This window comes from Python bivittatus, unplaced genomic scaffold, assembly GCF_059951505.1.
Source record: "Python bivittatus isolate LINGU-HERP-01145 unplaced genomic scaffold, Pbiv_v1 ctg000870_np1212, whole genome shotgun sequence".
NCBI classification, from domain to species: domain Eukaryota; kingdom Metazoa; phylum Chordata; class Lepidosauria; order Squamata; family Pythonidae; genus Python; species Python bivittatus.
This window is the reverse complement of record NW_028277119.1, coordinates 58,447-76,890: the sequence shown is the minus strand read 5'-3', so window position 1 is coordinate 76,890 and position 18,444 is coordinate 58,447. Positions and strand designations below refer to the sequence as shown.

At 38.4% G+C, this 18,444-nt stretch overlaps 1 protein-coding gene across 1 annotated transcript; it reads left to right on the top strand.

Annotated features, from left to right (window-relative positions):
• Nucleotides 1–325: 325 nt before the first annotated feature.
• Nucleotides 326–16,628, top strand: LOC148213670 (putative lysosomal acid lipase/cholesteryl ester hydrolase). Its single transcript, XM_088131091.1, has 9 exons — nucleotides 326–421; nucleotides 2,387–2,504; nucleotides 4,859–5,057; nucleotides 6,230–6,339; nucleotides 9,807–9,943; nucleotides 12,252–12,398; nucleotides 13,637–13,708; nucleotides 15,465–15,530; nucleotides 16,392–16,628. The coding sequence occupies exons 1-9, from the start codon at nucleotides 326–328 to the stop codon at nucleotides 16,626–16,628; spliced, it is 1,182 nt and encodes a 393-aa protein (XP_087987217.1).
• The last annotated feature ends 1,816 nt before the right edge of the window (nucleotides 16,629–18,444 follow it).

Below are 18,444 nucleotides of genomic sequence, written 5' to 3'. Positions count from 1 at the left end.
TGGCTTCCTTACCATTTATTTTAATAACATTTTCTTAAATACCTTTAAATTATGTTTTACTGTAAATAGTGTTTTTTTTTAAAAAAACAGGATTAGATTGTTTTTTATTATCGTTATTCTTAGTGAGAATTGTGGACCAATTCACCTGAAAAGCATATATCTAGGAAATACCAACTAGCAAATAGGTCCAAATTGTTCTAGTTGTTAAGAAAATACAGCTAGGCTTTTGGGGAATGTATTCTAATGCCTGTCTAAAAAGATTCCTGAAGATTTTGAGACACTAAAATTATGACTTTAAAACATAACCATTTTACACACAGGCAGAATGTGGCTGTTTCTGGTAATGGTATGCTTAATCCAGCAGACTACAGAAGAACCTTTCAACAGAAGGCATCTGAATCCTGAAGGATTCATGACAATCGTAAGTTGTTTACATGAAACAAGTAGATTGAATTCTAATCCTTCTCCTTCTCCCACAACAATATATGTACTACACCCTCTGTTTCTAAACAAATCGATCGCCAATGTAACAATTATTTAAGTGCGTATATATTTATTTCTAATACACTTATATAACTATTATTCTTTTTTTAATCTACTGTATTTTGTATAAACGAGTCCCACCTTTCATTATACTTGTCCATACAAAGTCTACGTCTATAGACAATCTGCTCATAGGTGGCAAATGTAATCAGGTCTTCAATCCATTGAGTAAATGGCACCATAGATTTATCTTTCCAATGCTGTAATATTAGTCTTTTGGCCACAGTAAGGGCACAGAGAATCCATTTACACTGTCCAGTTGTCAAATCCAATGTATTAATATTATCCTCTGAAAATTTCAGCTTTTGTCTCAAAGTCATATTTGTATGGTAGTCCACTACTTTCTCCCAAAACTTTCTCCTAAACATTGTAAAAACATGTCTTTTAAAGAAGCATTATCCTTATTACATCTTCAACAGAATGCTATCTTAGTTAGTCCTATTTTATACAAAGTGGAGTCCAATAAATTCTAATTATTGTTTTTGTTGTTTAAGTCATAACTTGAAGTCCATTGACACTCTTGCTATAGAAGTTACAAACTGATCTTTGTTTTTATTCAAATTTATTATATACACAACTCTCCTAATATCTGTTACTTGCCTAGTTTTTATAAAACCTGCTTGATCATTCTTAATAATGAACAATATCACTTACTGTAATCTATTTGGTAACACTGCTGTTAAGATCATTGTATCAACAATAATCAATGAGTATGGATGATAATTAGCACACTGAGTGTGATTTTTACCTGTTTTGGTACAACTATAATATAAGACTGATTGAATGCCACAGATAAAATTCCCTAATCAAATATCTCACTATACAATTGACAAAGTTTTGGCACTAGAAGGTCTGTAAATGTTTTATACCACTCTACAGAGAATCCATCCAATCCTGGTGGTTTACCATTTGCCATTTGGTGGATATTCTAAGTTGGTTTCACCCTGTCCAAATTCTCATAGCTTCCAGGCATCAGTTAGAGACTTATTGGGAGGCTATCGCTTCCAACCCACACTGTTTTAGCTCCAAGATTCCCAGTTTTAAACTGTTTGGTGATTGTCTGACTTAGGCATGCCAAGAGCATCATGTGAAGAACAGAAAAGTGGGCATCCAAACAGCATCATGCCTTTATCCATGTTGTTGCTTCATGTTGTGGTCATTTAATGGGCAATTTCTAAATAACTGTAGCAGTCACTGGGAGGGGAAGCTACCACCTGGTCTTCTGCTGGGAAAGCCAAAGGAGAGCCTGGGGTAAAGGCATCTTAACTTTCACTGGGAGTGGGGAGAACCTCTAAGGTAGAAACTCATTTGTCCTGAAGCTCTGCCATTCACATTCATCATAACACAACAGAGCCAGAACATGTTCAGCTTCACTGCCCAATAGGGATGACAACATGTAATTACAAGAAGCAGAGCTATCCTAGGAGTAATACAAGTGAGCAGAGCTCCCATTCCACCCTGAGATCTTTCTCAGGATGACTCATTCCTGAGCAGTGATTTATCACACAAATTTTGGTAGTGTGCCTTAAACATCAGCAAATTATCAACAGATCAGCTACTACACCCACCAAATCCCAGTCATCTGTGCTGAGAGAGGTAATCTAATCAGCCTGTTTCTGGAGGATCAAACCTGTAGACCAGGCATAGCTTTCAACTGTTCTGTATTTATAATTTCTGCATGTTCCCTCCTGATTAGTTTTTCCAGAACTACTATCTCACTAAATGTGAAGATGAAGCCACAAAGGTATATGAACTAGATATCTATTCAGCTGACTGAACAGATGACATATCCCATAGGTATACACCTTAGATGTTGAGCAAGAGTTTATTATTTCATTTGCAGTCTGAAATCATCGAATATTGGGGATATCCCAGTGAAGAGTATGAAGTTCTGACTGATGATGGCTATTACCTCCAGCTAAACAGAATTCCTTATGGAAAACACTGTCCGGGGAATGCAGGTAGGTCTGTAGTGTAACATTTTCACCCTTGGATAGCTTACATACTATACATATAGTCTTTCAAGTGATCATGAAAATCTCACTGTGCCTTATGGGGAGGGAAGTATAAATGTGTTCCCCTTTTCAGTTTTGACTGGAAAAGAGCTTCTGCAGGATTTGTTTTTTAAGCCATAGATGCTTGGCTTATATAATATATTACCTTTCTACAAATAATTATGCGGCTATTAATGGTGTATTAAGATGGGTGTTTCAGTCCAGGGTTCCCTTGAACTTGTTCAGCCGAAGAAGCAATAGGTTTCTCTGTAATGGGAGCTCTGCCTCGGGTGGGGAGACCGATGCCCTTCTGGCTCCCACAGGTTCCTGTGTGGCTGCATTCAGGAGGTAATTAATGCCTATCTGAGGGAGAGAGTTTTGCCCCTTGCCTTGAAAAAAGCTTGGTGATCTCTCTTTTAAAGGGGCCATTCCTTAATCCAGCTGTACTTGATAACTTTCACTTAGTCTCCAACCTTAGCCTAGTCTCCAAGTGTAGGAAACGTTGTTAAGAGAGTGATAGGGGTTCCGTTACAGAGGATCCTAGGGGAAGTGAATTATCTTCATTACTTTCAATCTTGGTCATGGGACAGAAACAGCATCGATCATTCTAATGAATGGGATCGGAGTAATGCATCTGTCCTGGTCCTCTTAGACTCCTTGGTGGCATTTAATATTGCAAGGTTTGATTTCTCTCCTATATTATTTAATAGTCAGTTTTTATTTATAGCCCAAAGAACCAAAAGTAATTTACAAATATATTCTAGACTTGGTATTAGATAAAAATTTTAACAAATAAAATATTTAATACTGGTACTGATCCTGAAACGGTGGCTCCCATTTTACTGTATTATGAATTTTATAAGAGTCTTTGGCAGGACATTATCTGGCTGATTTTAAAATCTAAACTAGGAGGAGATATTTCTGAGTATGTAAAAAACTTACTTGCAGATGAAAATCTGGAGATTACAGTGGCAACTGCCAGATTTTTAACTATGGCTATAAAAACAAGGTTTTTAGTAACAAATCAGTGAGTTGGGGCTTTAAATCTATCATGTAATATGTATTAAATATTTTATTTCTTAAACTCTTTTATCTAATGCCAAGTCTAAATTATATTTGTTACTTGCTTTTGGGCCTTTAGGCTCTAAATAAAAACTGACTTGAAACATATTATTTAATAGCTTTTGGAAAAAGCGAGAGATTTTCTGTCAGTTTGGAGTCATGTGTTTCACTTTGCTGATGAAGCCCAGGTGTACATTGTTACCCCAGGGTTAGAGTTGGTGAGGTTTTGAATTGGTACCTGGCGGCTGTGGGGGACTAGATTAAAACTCAAGCTCAGATTAAACCCTACCAATAATCAGAACTGCTGTCTTGTGGCTAGCTTATGGCCATCCATCCACTTTGAGCCTGGTAGTCGGTCTTGATGGGGCCAAGCTCCCCCTGAAGAGCTGGTCCATGCCTTCTGCATCTTCCTGCTTCTACCTCACATGGGTAGGAAAAGCAGGTGTAAGCCCTGGCCAAGGAGTGTCTTCAGCAGCAGTTAGCCCAGCAGTCCCAGCACTACATGGACTGGGAAACCTTTGCGACCGGGATCGTGTTCACTGGACAAACTGAACACTGTGTGGTGTACCTCTGAACACAGTTGGAAGCTGAAATTGGTGCAGAATGGGATAGCCAGACTGCTAGTTAGCGCGACCTGCTACAGTAAGATTACACTGATGATAAAGTTGTTGCACAGGCTACCCGAGTGATTTTGGCTCCTAGAGTGATTTTAGGCAATTACACAAGTACATTATAGTTCTATCAATCCTCTTATGTTACTTTATTTTTAATCTGCTGGATTGTTATGCAATTTTATTGCTGTTCATTGACCAGAGTTCTTTCAGTTGGGGTAGTTGACAAATATTGTTAAAGAAGTATCAGAGGTTGTTTAGTAGCACAGTTAACGTTGTGCAGACATCTGGATTTGAAGGGCAAACTGGCTTGCAGTGTGTGTGGCCATGCACATAGCACCTGCTCAGAATACCTTAAAGCAGCTGCATCTGTTCCTGGGTTCCTGTGGCTGCCCTTGCAGATCCTGGGGAGATTAGCATTTGGTATAGAGTGCCCTTGACAAATGCCACATGTGTCCAGGTTATATTTTGCCCTTTGAATCCAGGTCTTTGCACAACCCTAATGTAAGTGTGAGGCTGTAAAGTGACTGAACAAGGCAGAGTGCATTTACTCAAATGTTTCTGTTTACTGTTTACTGTTTCTGGAGGAGCATGGGATTGTACTTACAGATAATACAATAAATGATGTCTTCTTGGTTTCTTTTGCAGGGCCTAGACCAATCGTTTTATTGGTACATGGTTTTATGATGGAAGGGAGATGTTGGATTGCAAATCTTCCTAGCAACAGCCTGGGTTTTTTTCTGGCAGATGCTGGCTATGATGTCTGGATAATAAATATCAGAGGAACCACTTGGTCTAGAAGACACCAAGAGTTTTCGATTGACCAGCAAGAATTCTGGGAATTCAGGTAAATTCCAAGGAGTTTTTATAGTGAATATGCTTGGTCAAAGTTTACCAATTTGTTAGGAAAGAGTGTTTTAAGGGTATATGTAATTTAAGAATAAATATTTCCATATTTTATAAAACAATTTTGAAATGGATACAATAAACATTTATTAAAAAACTAATGTCACAAAATAGAAATACATAAAAATAGAAAATAGGTTACCAGTTGCAATAACAATATTGAAATATGTTAATTGGTGAGGCATCACGTTCTCTGTTGTAAATTTTTTTTTTTAAACAAAATATTTCCATTCTAGTTTTCTTCATTAAAAATCTTTGGGTTTTCTTGGCAAAAAATATGAATTTTGAATACAGAATGTAGAGAGAAAAAAGATATGCCAATTTCAATCTGTTTAAGAGTTTATCATTTATCATGGGTTACTGAAGCTTTTGAATATGAAATTAAGGTTAGACTAGGGTCCTTTGATAATCAAGTCATATAGGATACAGAAAAAAATTATTTTACATATTTTGTGTACATGGCCATGTTATGACATTACCACACGAATAAAATAATCTTCTAATATTCCTCCTGCAATCAGTCATATGCTACGTAACAAGAAGTAGAATTAAAGTCAAATAAGGTGTCCCTGAACAACATGGAATGGTGGACTTAGAAAACAGGGATGGGCGGAAGGAACATTCATTTTAAACAAGGAGTCAGGTAGGTGTGCTGATTCCCATGTTGTAGATCACTGAACTGTAAGTGACAGCTTCTCACAAAAAAAGCTTCAGCTTGTGGGCCAAAAGGAAAGTTAGAAATGTGATCACCCTAGCTGTGCTTTGCTCTTCTGTTCACCTTATTACATTACACCAGGAAGCTTACAAGTTCCCTTCTGTGAATAATTCAAAGCCATACTATCCCTGCAACCGGGGTTCAGCTATAAATTCCTGTTGCAATTTCCTATTTCTAAAATGCCTCACTGTAAATCACCATCACCGTCACAATACTAGGCAGACATTTTTCTCAGCAAATCTACTTTGAGTTATTATTTTTTAAATGGGGAAAAGTACAGCCCCTATGTGGTAGTCGGGTTTGAAGTACTGCTGAGGCCTTGATCAGTGGTCCTTGATCAAGTGCTTCGACGCTAATGTCCAGAGATAATAACATAGGCATGTATTTTTGTGTTACAGTTTTCATGAAATGGCAATTTATGATATACCAGCAACAATAAACTTCATCCTACACAAAACAGAACAAGACTGTTTATATGTTATTGGCCATTCCCAAGGAGCATCATTAGGTAAGTGAAGAATGTAGTCTCAGCATAACTTTATAAGAAAACTGTTTTCTCTCTCTACCAACCAAGGATCCAGCACTCCTTTTCCAACTGGGATGAGCAAATGCAAGAAAATGACTACAGTATGTACTTTTGCATGTTTTTGCCCACATCATCTTACACCCAGCATTCTACATCTCTGTTGTAGAGATCTATGATAGATGTCTACAACATCTATCAAGGTTAAGAGCCATTAACAGATATCCTCTATGAGGATGTTGGTCAATGATTTATAAATGCCATTTCAGCCAATACAAAGCGGGGCTTGATTTCATGGAGATGTACCATTTTGCCTGAATGCAACAAAACACTTTGCTGAGGTGGTCCCTTTGCTTCTGCTGAGGACAATCAGCTTCAAATGGCTACTTCACTTTCTATATATTTGCTGAAGCCAATTGCAGCAAGTTCAACACAGCGGCCAGTTTTCAGTTTGAAGAGCTACCTCCCATCAGATACTAAGTAAGAATATCTCCTTTGGGGATTTGCAATTTGCAGTATTACAAGCTCGCTAGCAAGTCTTTCACCATCAGAGAGGGCTCTAAGGGGGGACCTTTCCAGAGCATTTACCTGGTCCCTTTGCCTCTTTTTCTCCACATATCTTTTTCCAGTCCTAAAACTTCTTATGGCCTTTGCTTTTCTACCATTCTCCATCCTGGATCACCACTGTTTTTAACTCTTCTCCTCTACATCTCTCAGGTCTAGGAGCTGGTTCAGACAGTGGTGGTAAGGTTGGAAATAATTTCTGGCAGCAAGTGGTGTCCTTCCCAAAATCAATAAGAATGTTCTCCCTTGTATCCAAAGGAAGGGAGTGTCATAACATTGCCCCCATAATTTAATTATATTTAGACTTCTTATTTGAAAGGTGAATACCCATCAGAATTCTTGCATACTAGTATAATCTACTTCTAATAAATCTTGCTGAGTTGTGAGCTGAGAGACTTCTTCTTAGAATTAACTGTTTCCAGTCTTGACAACTACTGGAGAAGTTTCTGACATTAATTCTCGCAGATCATTACTCCTACTAGGGAAGAAACTTGCTCTGAATCCTTAAAGCCAGACCATAGTGACTGACCCCCTTGAAACACCATTGACAACTGAACATGTCACCAACACTGTATTGTCAGATAAGAATCAAGTGGATCTTCATCAGAACCAATCTGATGCCTAGATTAGATGCTAGATTAGCTATCAAGCAGTCACCCAGCCGACAGAGCAATTAGGCAACTTCAGTCACCACCGCCTGCCACTGCTCTTGCATTGGCAGCTTCTCTGGTTGCTGCAGTCTGGCTCTTTTTCTCACCAGGTTCTTTACCAGGTAGGTATGATTGGATTCCAGAGGCATTCCAAGCTTTCACTATTCATCCTGAGTAATCTGTTTCCCTGAAATCCACTGATCTCATATGCTGTAATAATAACAACAACAACTTGGGAAGTTTCTACCCTGCGACAATACCTTTTATGTACAACTGGCAGTCAAATAATATATGTTCTATGTCCTCTGTCTCTGGAGTATGACAAATACATGTACATTCATGGCAAGGAACTTGGCTAAACCTTCGATGTTTAACTATTGTATCTAGCTGCTCAAATCACACTCAGGTAAATACCCTCCTGAGATGCTTGGGCATTTCTCCATTTAAATCTTTTCCAATTTGAAAGGTGCACTTATAGCTTCCATTTCAATATGCGGGCTGTACTGAGTGCAGCTATATCTCTTTCAGCTTCTATATTCAAAATTCTTAATGAGGCCATCTTTTTAATGTGTCCAGGGACACTTGGACAAGAAACTGAGAGGCCACACCCCCAATATAATTTGTTCGTTGTACAGTTGAAGAGGTTTCTTATTGAGATTTAGTCTGTTCTATCAAACACAATTTGGGGAGTCTCTCAGTTTCCAGAGTTAATTCTCTACCAGTAATTATATGCCATAATTATTGACAAGGAACAAAGTGTATAAATTCCCAGCTCAGCTCTAACTGCAGCAGCTGAGGTCCTATTATCCACACCCAAAATTCTCATCAGCAGCTGTGATTGTTTGCTCTAGTAATGGCACTTCTTTTCAGCCCCAAAATTCAGCTCCATGTAAGAGAATAGTGTTAACTTTGGCTGTACATACCTTGATAATTAGGGCTAAGGAACCTGAATAAGAGTAAGTTACTCATTTTAACAATGAATTAATATGTGTCCTCACTCTGAATAAGCTCCTTTGATGATGAGGATTCCAAGACCAAGTCTCGGAGAAGACTATTCCTAAATAAGGAAATGTGTTAACTTGCTCTATAAGCTCTCCCTGTAATAGCCATCTGTGACTGTTATGTCTTTTTCCAAATTCCACAACTTTTGAGTTCCATTTATTAATAATGAGATCATTATCATGACAGTAGGAGCCAAGCCTCCTTAACAACCTGTGCAACCCAACTTGCAATATGTTAATCAAATCATATCATAAGCAAAGTGTTGCAATGCGTATTGAGTTCCTTAAGCAGATGTGCTTCAGGATCCTTTTTTGGTCCTGGTAAGTCATTTAGGTATTGATTAAACATCAGGCTTGTAAGTATGAACCCCGTCTTACTCCTTTGTAAGTATTGATCCTACTTGTCATGGTTCTTTTGACCCCAAACTGGACCCTTAAGCAGGTATTTATATTATTGGATATTTACACATTCACGTCCATCAATTTCCTCCATACTCTTTCTCTGCTAATTTTGTCAAATGCTGCACTAAGGCATATAAGGGCAGCCAACAATTGCCTCTGTTTGCTGAGATATTTAGTACAGATAGTCCTCACTTAACAACCACAACTGGGACCAGCAACTCAATTTCTAAACAATGCAGTCTTTAAGCAGGACATCATGTGACTGCGATGGATTTACTATGTAACTTTTCCCTGCAGTAATGAAATGTATTTCCATGGACATTAAGTGAGACATCAGATGACCACAACTTGCGATTTCACTGCTGGCTTCTCCTTTGACTCTGCTTGTCTGAAGCTGGTTGTGATGTGAGAATGACCTTGGAAGATGGGGAGAACAGATGCTCTCTATGGATGTAGAATTGGTGGAATCAATTGGTGAGGCCTTTCTGAGGAAAAAAGAGCATATTCAAGAGTACTTCATTCAGCAGATTGAAAATTCATTTTCTTCTGTTTCTCCCCCTTATCAAGTATGTCAGGTAGAGGCATTAAATTAAAAGGGGGAGTGAAGGAGAGAGAAAAGGAGAAATTCCTTAAGATTTCATATGGGCGAGATGGGGGAGAATTTCTCAGAAGGAGGGATAAGATTCAGGCCAGCACTAAAAGTAAGCAGAAGTTAAAGTTATAGCAATCATGCAATCCTACAGTTTTAACTCCTTCCTTCCTTCCTTCCTTCCTTCCTTCCTTCCTTCCTTCCTTCCTTCCTTCCTTCCTTCCTTCCTTCCTTTCCTTTTTGCAGGTTTCATTGCTTTTTCGATCCTGCCCTACCTCTCCTTCAGAGTAAAGCTCTTTATAGGTTTCTCACCTGCCTACAACCTGGAAGGTATTAGGGGGATGTTTGGTGTAATTGCAAGAATTCCTAAGGGACTCAGAAGAGTAGGTATTTATTCATTTGTTCTACTTGCATGCTCTCCATCTCCATGACTAGCCTAGGTGTCTAACAGTGCATGATTTTAACCCCCCACACCCTGTACACGTAGTCCCCAGTTTAAGAATGAGTTCCATTCCCAAGGCCAGCCTTTCAGTCAAATTGTTATATAAGCCGGAACAGCATTCTTGTATAATCCTATATAAGTAGTATTGTGCAATGAACTCAAACCATTATGTGTTGAATTCAAATCATTGTGTATTTAATTCAAATTTTGCTACAACAGGCTCCGTTCTTAACTACGGGTTGTCCTTAAACCAGGTGTTCTTAACCCGGGGACTACAGTACCTGTATGTCATGCTCTATGTCAGGCTTATTCTTATTAAACAATACTGATTATTAACAGTAATAAAACTTACTAAATATTTGGGAAGCATGTGATGGAAGAGTTCTTGTCAACTGGAAAACAGGTTGCCCACAAGTTCTGTACACCTTCAGCATCACAGATGACAATATTTTTTTTTCTGAGAATAATCAGTAAGATATATGACAGACATATTTACTGGAAACTTTTGGAGTTAGGTACCCTTAACAAAGGACATTTTCATCCCCCAAAACTGGATAGTAGACCTGTATCTACTATCTGTAAACCTGTACCTGTATGTTTTTTGCAGACAGTTCAGTTCTATTATCAGAAATGCTGACAGGCCTCAAAAGGGCCATGGGACCTCTGGCCCATTTTTGCAAAGAACATTCTTTACAGATCAATCATGAAAAGACAAAGGCATTGTATTTTGCAAGGGGTTTTTTAAAAATTGCATTGGTCTCTTGATTGTAATGGTATGTGGGAAAGACCTTGGGAGACTGGGCAAAGAGACATTGCCAAGGGAACCATCAGATAAGAGACAGCATAGCCCACAACTGAATAATGGGAAGGCAAGAGGCTCAGAAGAGACACTCCTTAATTTCTTGGGTTGTAAAGGGGATAGGGGAAGGGGAGGATTGTACTTTCAGACATGCAAGATTAATGTCAGCTTTGTGGGGCAAACCAGATAGGAATCACAGCCAGATGACCTAATTCTACTTTATTGTAAGGCTACATTGACAGAATCTTCAATCTTGCAGAATCTCTCTGCTTTGTGGGGAGGGGGGAAGGGTCAGGCAAAGAAGTGATTGCCTACAGAATTTGACTGCTTTTTTCTCTCCCCCTGCAAGGAGCTCCTTGCAGAGCAGAGAGATTGGAGAAGGGATTTCAAGAGAGTACTATAAGCTGTTGGCATAGCACACCCGGGGCTCCCAGCACCGATCTGCCGATGCAGTCGCTTTGCTTTCAATGTGTACAAGACCGTAAGCAGTCACTCGAGCTTTCCAAAGGGCGGGAGAGTGGTTAGGAAGCAAACAAAAGCCAACGGTCTGAAACTGAGTGCTCTTGTCTCTTTCCAGCCAGAAAGCACAGTCTCAGTCACATGATTTCCCACTTAGGGACTGCTTTGCTTAGTGGCAGAGTTGCTGGTCCCAATTAGGATAATTAAGTGAGAACTACCTGTATGTGACCCCAGGAAGCTTGCTATTAAAACAGACTAAAAACAGTAAAAAGCAACCAGAATTAAAAACAGCAAAAATAACATAAATGTTTTCTTCCTGTTTAGAAGTTGTTGTTGTTGTTTAGTCGTTAAGTCGTGTCCGACTCTTCGTGACCCCATGAACCATATTGCGCCAGGCCTTCCTGTCCTTCACTGCCTCCCTGAGTTTGCTCAGTTTCATGCTCATTGCTTCAGTGATGCTATCTAACCATCTCATCCTCTGCCGTCCTCTTCTCCTTTTGCCTTCAATCTTTCCCAGCATCAGGGTCTTCTCCAAAGAGATCTCTCTTCGCATTAGGTGACCAAAGTATCTGAGCTTGAGCTTCATTATCAGTCCTTCCAATGAACAATCAGGGTTAATTTCCTTTAAGATTGACTGGTTTGACCTCCTAGCAGTCCAATTCCTTTAAGATTGACTGGTTTGACCTCCTAGCAGTCCATGTTTAGAAGTAGTCATTCCCAAATTGTTTGCACTGAAGTGCCAAATTCTACTGACTGAAATGTGTAAATTTGTGAATTCTACAGTGTGAATTTGTAGAGATGTGTGAAAAATGATCAGGTGGGGGAATCTGGAGAAGAACTTCCAATGTTAACTTTAAGACGGGGAAGGTAAAGTAGTATGTGTTGGAAAAGGAAGAACGTGCTTGGAGTTGCAGGGTTTCCTTCTGATCATGTTAGGCACAATTATGTAAGTGTGATTTATCGATATTCATGGACCATTTTTATTTTACAGCTAATATGGGGCACTAAAGAACTTTCCTTTGTGAGTCAGAGACAAAAGACCGCCCTGACCTATGCATGCAGCTATCCAGTGATTGACCAGCTTTGCCTCCAAAATCTTTTCCTTGTAGGAGGATGGAATAAGAAAAACATAAATGTAGTAAGTAAGCTCTATTTTTATTTATACTTTCTACAAAGGAGGTACATGTCACCCATACAAGGTAGACCAGATCAGGAAACCACAGTCCACAGGAAGATTAGAACTATAGCTTAACAGCAGTGTTTCTCAACCTTGATGGCTTTCAGATGTGTGGACTATGTTGATGTCATAGACCAAAAATGATGGTGTTGGTTAAAGGGAGCAATGAAGTAATAGGCAGCAAAGGAGCAAAATCAGTTGCCTCCTTCAACAGTAGTAAAATATATTGCATTGGGTTCAGTGTCTGAAAGTTACCAACCTGTTTACATGTAGAAATGGGAAACTTCATTGAATATTCTCTTGGGATAAAGGAAAATTAATGGGGCTGTGCCAAGGGTAGATTCAGAGATTCAATTGTATGAAGAGTTGTTCAAACCAACCATTCAAGGCCAAGGACCTGATCTGGATCACTACATCAAATATAAATGGCGCTGAATGGATTCAGAAATGCTATAGCTTTTCGGCTATCGGCCATTGCAACTTCTATTCCATATACTGCAATCAAAGTCCTACCCTTTGTAAGTATACTTAAAACATGTACTTACCACACCAGCACAGATACAGTCACCTCTCCATCTTGGCCCCCCGGCCCCCTGCTAATGGCCCTGCCTGCAGTACTGTGAGATAGAAGGGAGACATCATCATTAACCCAAATTTATCTGTCAGCTGAGAGCAACTTGAGCAGAGTCTCTCTTTGTCTGGTCCAAAGCCTAAATAATTATACCACACATGTTCTTCTACAGACAACATTTCATGATATTGTAAGACCGATCAATTATAGGATGTTATTTTTGTTTTTGGTTGATCCTCTACTTTTAAAATGGATAACCACTTACATAGGCTTAATGCACCAAGTATGCAAACCCTCTCCAACCTTCCCAAAAAATGAAAAGAAGGAAGTCTGCTGACTCCTGGATGCAGAAAGTTTCCCTGCACCTGATCTACAATCTCCCATGAGTATAATAATTTTAATGTAATTAAGGCATTTTTAAAGGAAATCACTAACTCACATATTACTCCAATAGTGTTTTCCTATTTTCTGTGGTTGTGTGGAACTTATTTCTTGAAATTGAGGTATGGGGAAGTGTGTGTGGGGGGCAGGTTTTCTCCACTTGTTTGTTTTTTACAACAATGTAACAATAAACAATCCTTTCATATATTCCCTCATTCTAAAAATGTAAATTCCTTTTGTTTTTCAGAGTCGGGCGGATGTATATACTGCAATCTTTCCTGATTATACATCTACAAAAACCTTGGATCACTGGAGCCAGGTAGAGTGTGATTTTAGTTTGTTAGCTATTTTCTCAGCAAATCGAGATTGAGATGTTAATGTTTTATGTTTAACTAAATGGTTGGTATGAGTGAAAAAGACATGATAACCAGGGGGGGGGGTTGTTTATTTGTTTGTTTGTTGGTCATACAGTTTTAACATTATTTTTGACCTGTCTGAATTTTTTTTTTTTTTAAATGTCTTGCAGTATAGAGTCCCCCTTACCACACTGTGGGGTTTTTTTGGCCCAGGAAAATGGCTATCTAAGAGTCCAGCTCCTTGCAGCTCCTAAACATAATATCAAATATCAAATTGTTTGATATTGGTGGAGTCCCTGGGACTCTCTGATCTTAGCTGTTTCTTGCAGATGTTTCATTACCCAGCTAGGTAACATCTTCAGTGCTAGAAGGGAGTGGGGTTTGCTCTCTGTTTATATTCAGTAGCTTGCCCTGTCAGTGATGGTGGGGGTGTGGTTTTCTCCTTGGTAGTTCCTTGATTAGGGTGTTGCTTACTGCTTGATTGTCTGTCTGAGTTGGTAGTTCCTTGATTAGGGTATTGTTTACTGCTTCATTGTTTGTCTGGTGTGAATCCTGGTGTCAGTCTCTGCTTATCTGGGTGTTGATTGCTGGCAAGGAGGTGTTTATCTCTATGTACCTGTTGATGCCTGACGTGTCTGAATAGCAAGCTTCCAGGAATTCCCTCACGTTTTTGGATTTAGCTTGGCCTAAGATGCTGACGGTTTCCCAGCTTAAACTATGGTTAAGTCTGTTCATGGGTTGTGAGATTAAGGAGATCATGTCTTCTTACTGCTAGTTGGTGTTCATGGATGCGCTCGGCTAGCTTTCTGCCTGTCAGTCCTACACAGTGGCTGTTATAGTCCTTACACTGTATATTGTAGATGACTCCTGTTTTTTCTTCCTGGGCTACTGAGGACTCCAGAGTTCAACCCAAGGACTCCACAGTTCAACCCTGAGCTACGTATATTCTCTTCTGTTGGATGTTTGACTTAAAAACAAAACAAAATTAATACCAATGAGCCTCCACTCAGGTTGATGCTGAAGGGAAATCCAATTCTAATGCTTTCCTGGGAAATCCAATTAAGATTATAGAATGACCACCTCATTATTATGGAAGTGGTTTTCCTATTAGCTCTTTTCAAATGGTTTTTGCAGAAAATAAATGTGTTAGCATGATTTCCATACCAGCATCAAGGAACTCTTGTTCGCTGACCACATTTTTGTCACTATTAAAAATAAATAAAAATAAATATTATTAAATCTAGACCATATAGAAATATATAGCTCCATCTTCTCATTTTTACAATAAAAATAAATTTCCAAAATCTAGGAGCAACTCATTTCCTGAAACCATTCTTTCACTATATCTAGCACCCATATGAAACTATTCACTACCAGTCTAGGGTATTCCTCATCTTCCGAGGAGTTTTCTTTTTGATTGTAAGATTTCACATTACATTTGGGTTAGTTCCTTTTATGAATATTATATATTTAATATTTTAAAATGTGTCCTCTGTGTTGCTGATTTAGTAAAATAAAATAAAAAATAGTGAATATTTTTTTACTATTTTTTACTATGATTACTGTTTTTACTCTTTCAAAGAACTTTGTAATCTTTCTATAAAATTCCAGATGAAAAAATTGTGCATACACCTGTACATCTATCCTGTTAATGTTTAGTAAAATTAAGATTTCTAAACTAATTTTTAAATTGTAAATAATGTTTTTGTTTCCTTTTAGGTCATTCGTTCTGTGGAATTTAAATATTTTGACTATGGTTATAAGAACATAGTCATATACAACATGGTAAGAAAAAGTATGACAGTGATAGGGATTTGACAATGTTTTTAAATTGCTATTTTTTCCTAGGAATTGACAGTAAAATGCTAACATGATGAATGTTGAGCTATTGTGGGCATTTGTAACAATTGGATTTAGAATGGTACTTCCATTATCTAACTGATTCTGTTTGTAGTATATTTATTGTAAACTGCCTAGTTACAGTTAACTAGGCAGTTAACTACAGTCTTAACTCCCCTGTTAAGACTGAGGTAAGCCCTCAATAATCCATCAACAAATCAATCAATCAATCTACACTCACTCAAAGAAAAAAATAATGATGCCATGTTTCTCTAGGACAGCCCTCAGGTCTTCCCTAGTAAATGATTTTCCAGTCTGGTTAAACTTCAATGCCCTCAGAGAGAACTAGACACTTTCCCATGGCTCAGTAAATATCAGCATAACATTTATTGTCTCATTTGATGATCGCCCTCCTTCCTCTATAGTCCTGCAGCCAGATGATGGCTGCATTAATTTTGGATGTTAGCTTTCCCTCAGCCTATGAAATTAAGACACCATCATCTGGACGCAAGACTATAGAGGAAAGAGATGGAAAGCTATTTGTATTAATAGCTATTAACTATTAAGCAAAGCTATTAGTTAAATCCGCTTGGCATTGCTGCCCTTCCCCTTTCTGGATGCCACTAGTTGGCAGTGAGTCACCAACCCATCATAGCCCTGCTGTGATTGGCAGATAACTTTGACAGGCAACTACACTATGGGTTTAACCAGGTGTCAAAATTCCATGAACCCATTAGACAACTTCACTGCACAATGGGGTTGATTCCCAAATCACATTCTTTTATTTTCTCCTCTTTTCATCCACAGACAACACCTCCATTTTATATAATAGAAGATGTTAATGTGCCAGTAGCCTTGTGGAGTTCAGGAAAAGATACTAGTACAACTAGAATTAATGTTGAATCATTGGTTCCTCGAATCACTCATTTGGTTTTCTATAAGGATATTCCAGATTGGGTACATTTTGATCCTGTCTTTGGTCTGGATGCTCCCCAACACTTGTATCCTGATCTGCTTGAACTGATGCAGAAGTATAAGGGTTAATATCAGGGTTGGAGTCTCTGGAAAAAACAACATCTCAGCCACTTGCCTGTACCTTGAAATCCTAGTATCTAGCTTTTTAAATTAAGTGAGATTATTAGAAAACACAATTATACACACCCTTTACATAATTTCCAACATTAAAATAAATAATTCAGGTTTTCTATTATTTGTCTAGTTCCCTACTTTGCCTGATAGCTTATTTATACAGAAATCCATGTAAAATAACGTTTTCTGAGTAGGTTAGCTGGTACACTATTGACGTTCTCTGAATGTATATAGATTGTTATTCCACGGTTGCTTTGAAGAGATCTCAGATTATATCTGATTTTTTTCCTCAAATGATTTATTCTGCTGTACTCAATGTGGCTGAGCCAAACTATTTGTTGTAGGAAAAGAGTTTTATAAACTAGGTTTCTTTTCTTTCATTATTCCAGTTAAATTGGGCAGTTTAAGCACAGATAATAACTGTAAGATGGGTGCTTTAGACTGCTTTACTGTATTTCATTAAGAAGGGTAAAATTTGGTTCTGCCAATATTGATGCTGGACAACAGTAGGCATTTTTAAAATTCAAATTCTCTGCATTAGATGCTTTGCTAATATTGTGTGTCTTGTAATCCATGACTATATATTTTCAGGATTAATTCTGACCCATTGTATATTATACTCTAACGTTTTCAACAGTATCGCTTTGTTTCTATTTCTGTACTGAGTGTCCTGTTGGACTGTTGTACATGCATTTCTATATGCATTTGAAACCACCCACACATATGAAAGAGCTGGAGCTTGGGTTGTGAAGGCACAATCCTGCTATTTCATCATTTTGACAAAAGTCTCCCATCCTGCGGATGCCTCTGAAGAAAATTGTTAAAAAGTCCCAGGCTTGGTCTCGGTCCCTCTAGTCCTTGTCACTGGCCATATTTTATCTCCTGGGTGCAGATTCAAATCCAAAGGACTGCCAGAAATATATAGGACATCTTCATGCAACCCCTCCTCACACATTGAACCTTTTGCTTATAACATTGAGATCATCTCTTAATCCTACAACTAGGAGCAATGGTATCCTTACAGCCTAACATACTTTCTGATGAAAAATAAGTCTCTGAAATCCAAATAGCTTATTCCTAAATAAGGAAAGTTTGACTTTTCTTTAATTGAAAGCACTGAGGGTGGATTTTGTCCTTATCCTATTTGCTTTCCCCCCCCCCCCCCGCAATCTGTCTCTGTTTGGCATATGTGAAAAATCCCCACAGACAGGGAAGGATCTCCAATACACATGGAGTTATCTTCTACTAATGGAGGGTGACACAAATAAGGATGGAGGAGGTAAAGATCAAATTCTCATACCTTCTTCCCCTTCCATGGGCCTAGGGCTATAATTCTGAAGAGGTGTAGAAAGAATAGGGCAAAGGGAAGACCTGTGTGTTTAAAGAATGAATAAGTTATCTGAGTGGATATGGGTAAGAAATGTAGGTTGTTTAGGGTTAACCTAAAACCCTACTGAGGTTTAGCTGCCCCCCTTCTAGTAGGACCTTGTACCTTAACAGTTTGTTTCTCTCTCATTAGAATCTCAAAATAGCATTCAAGTAATCTATATTGCCCTTTTTCCCCCTCCCTAAGTTAACTGCTGCATTGACTGTACTATGAGCAATCCTATCAAAATTTTACTCACCTGTTTTTCTTTCATAATTTCTAATAGCATAATTATATATCTGACACATAATAAAATACTGTGCTCTTCAATTCACTGTCTCATTCTGTTGTGCAGCATGCAGCAATACTCCCAGGAAAGTTTGTCCAGGAAAAAATACACATCAG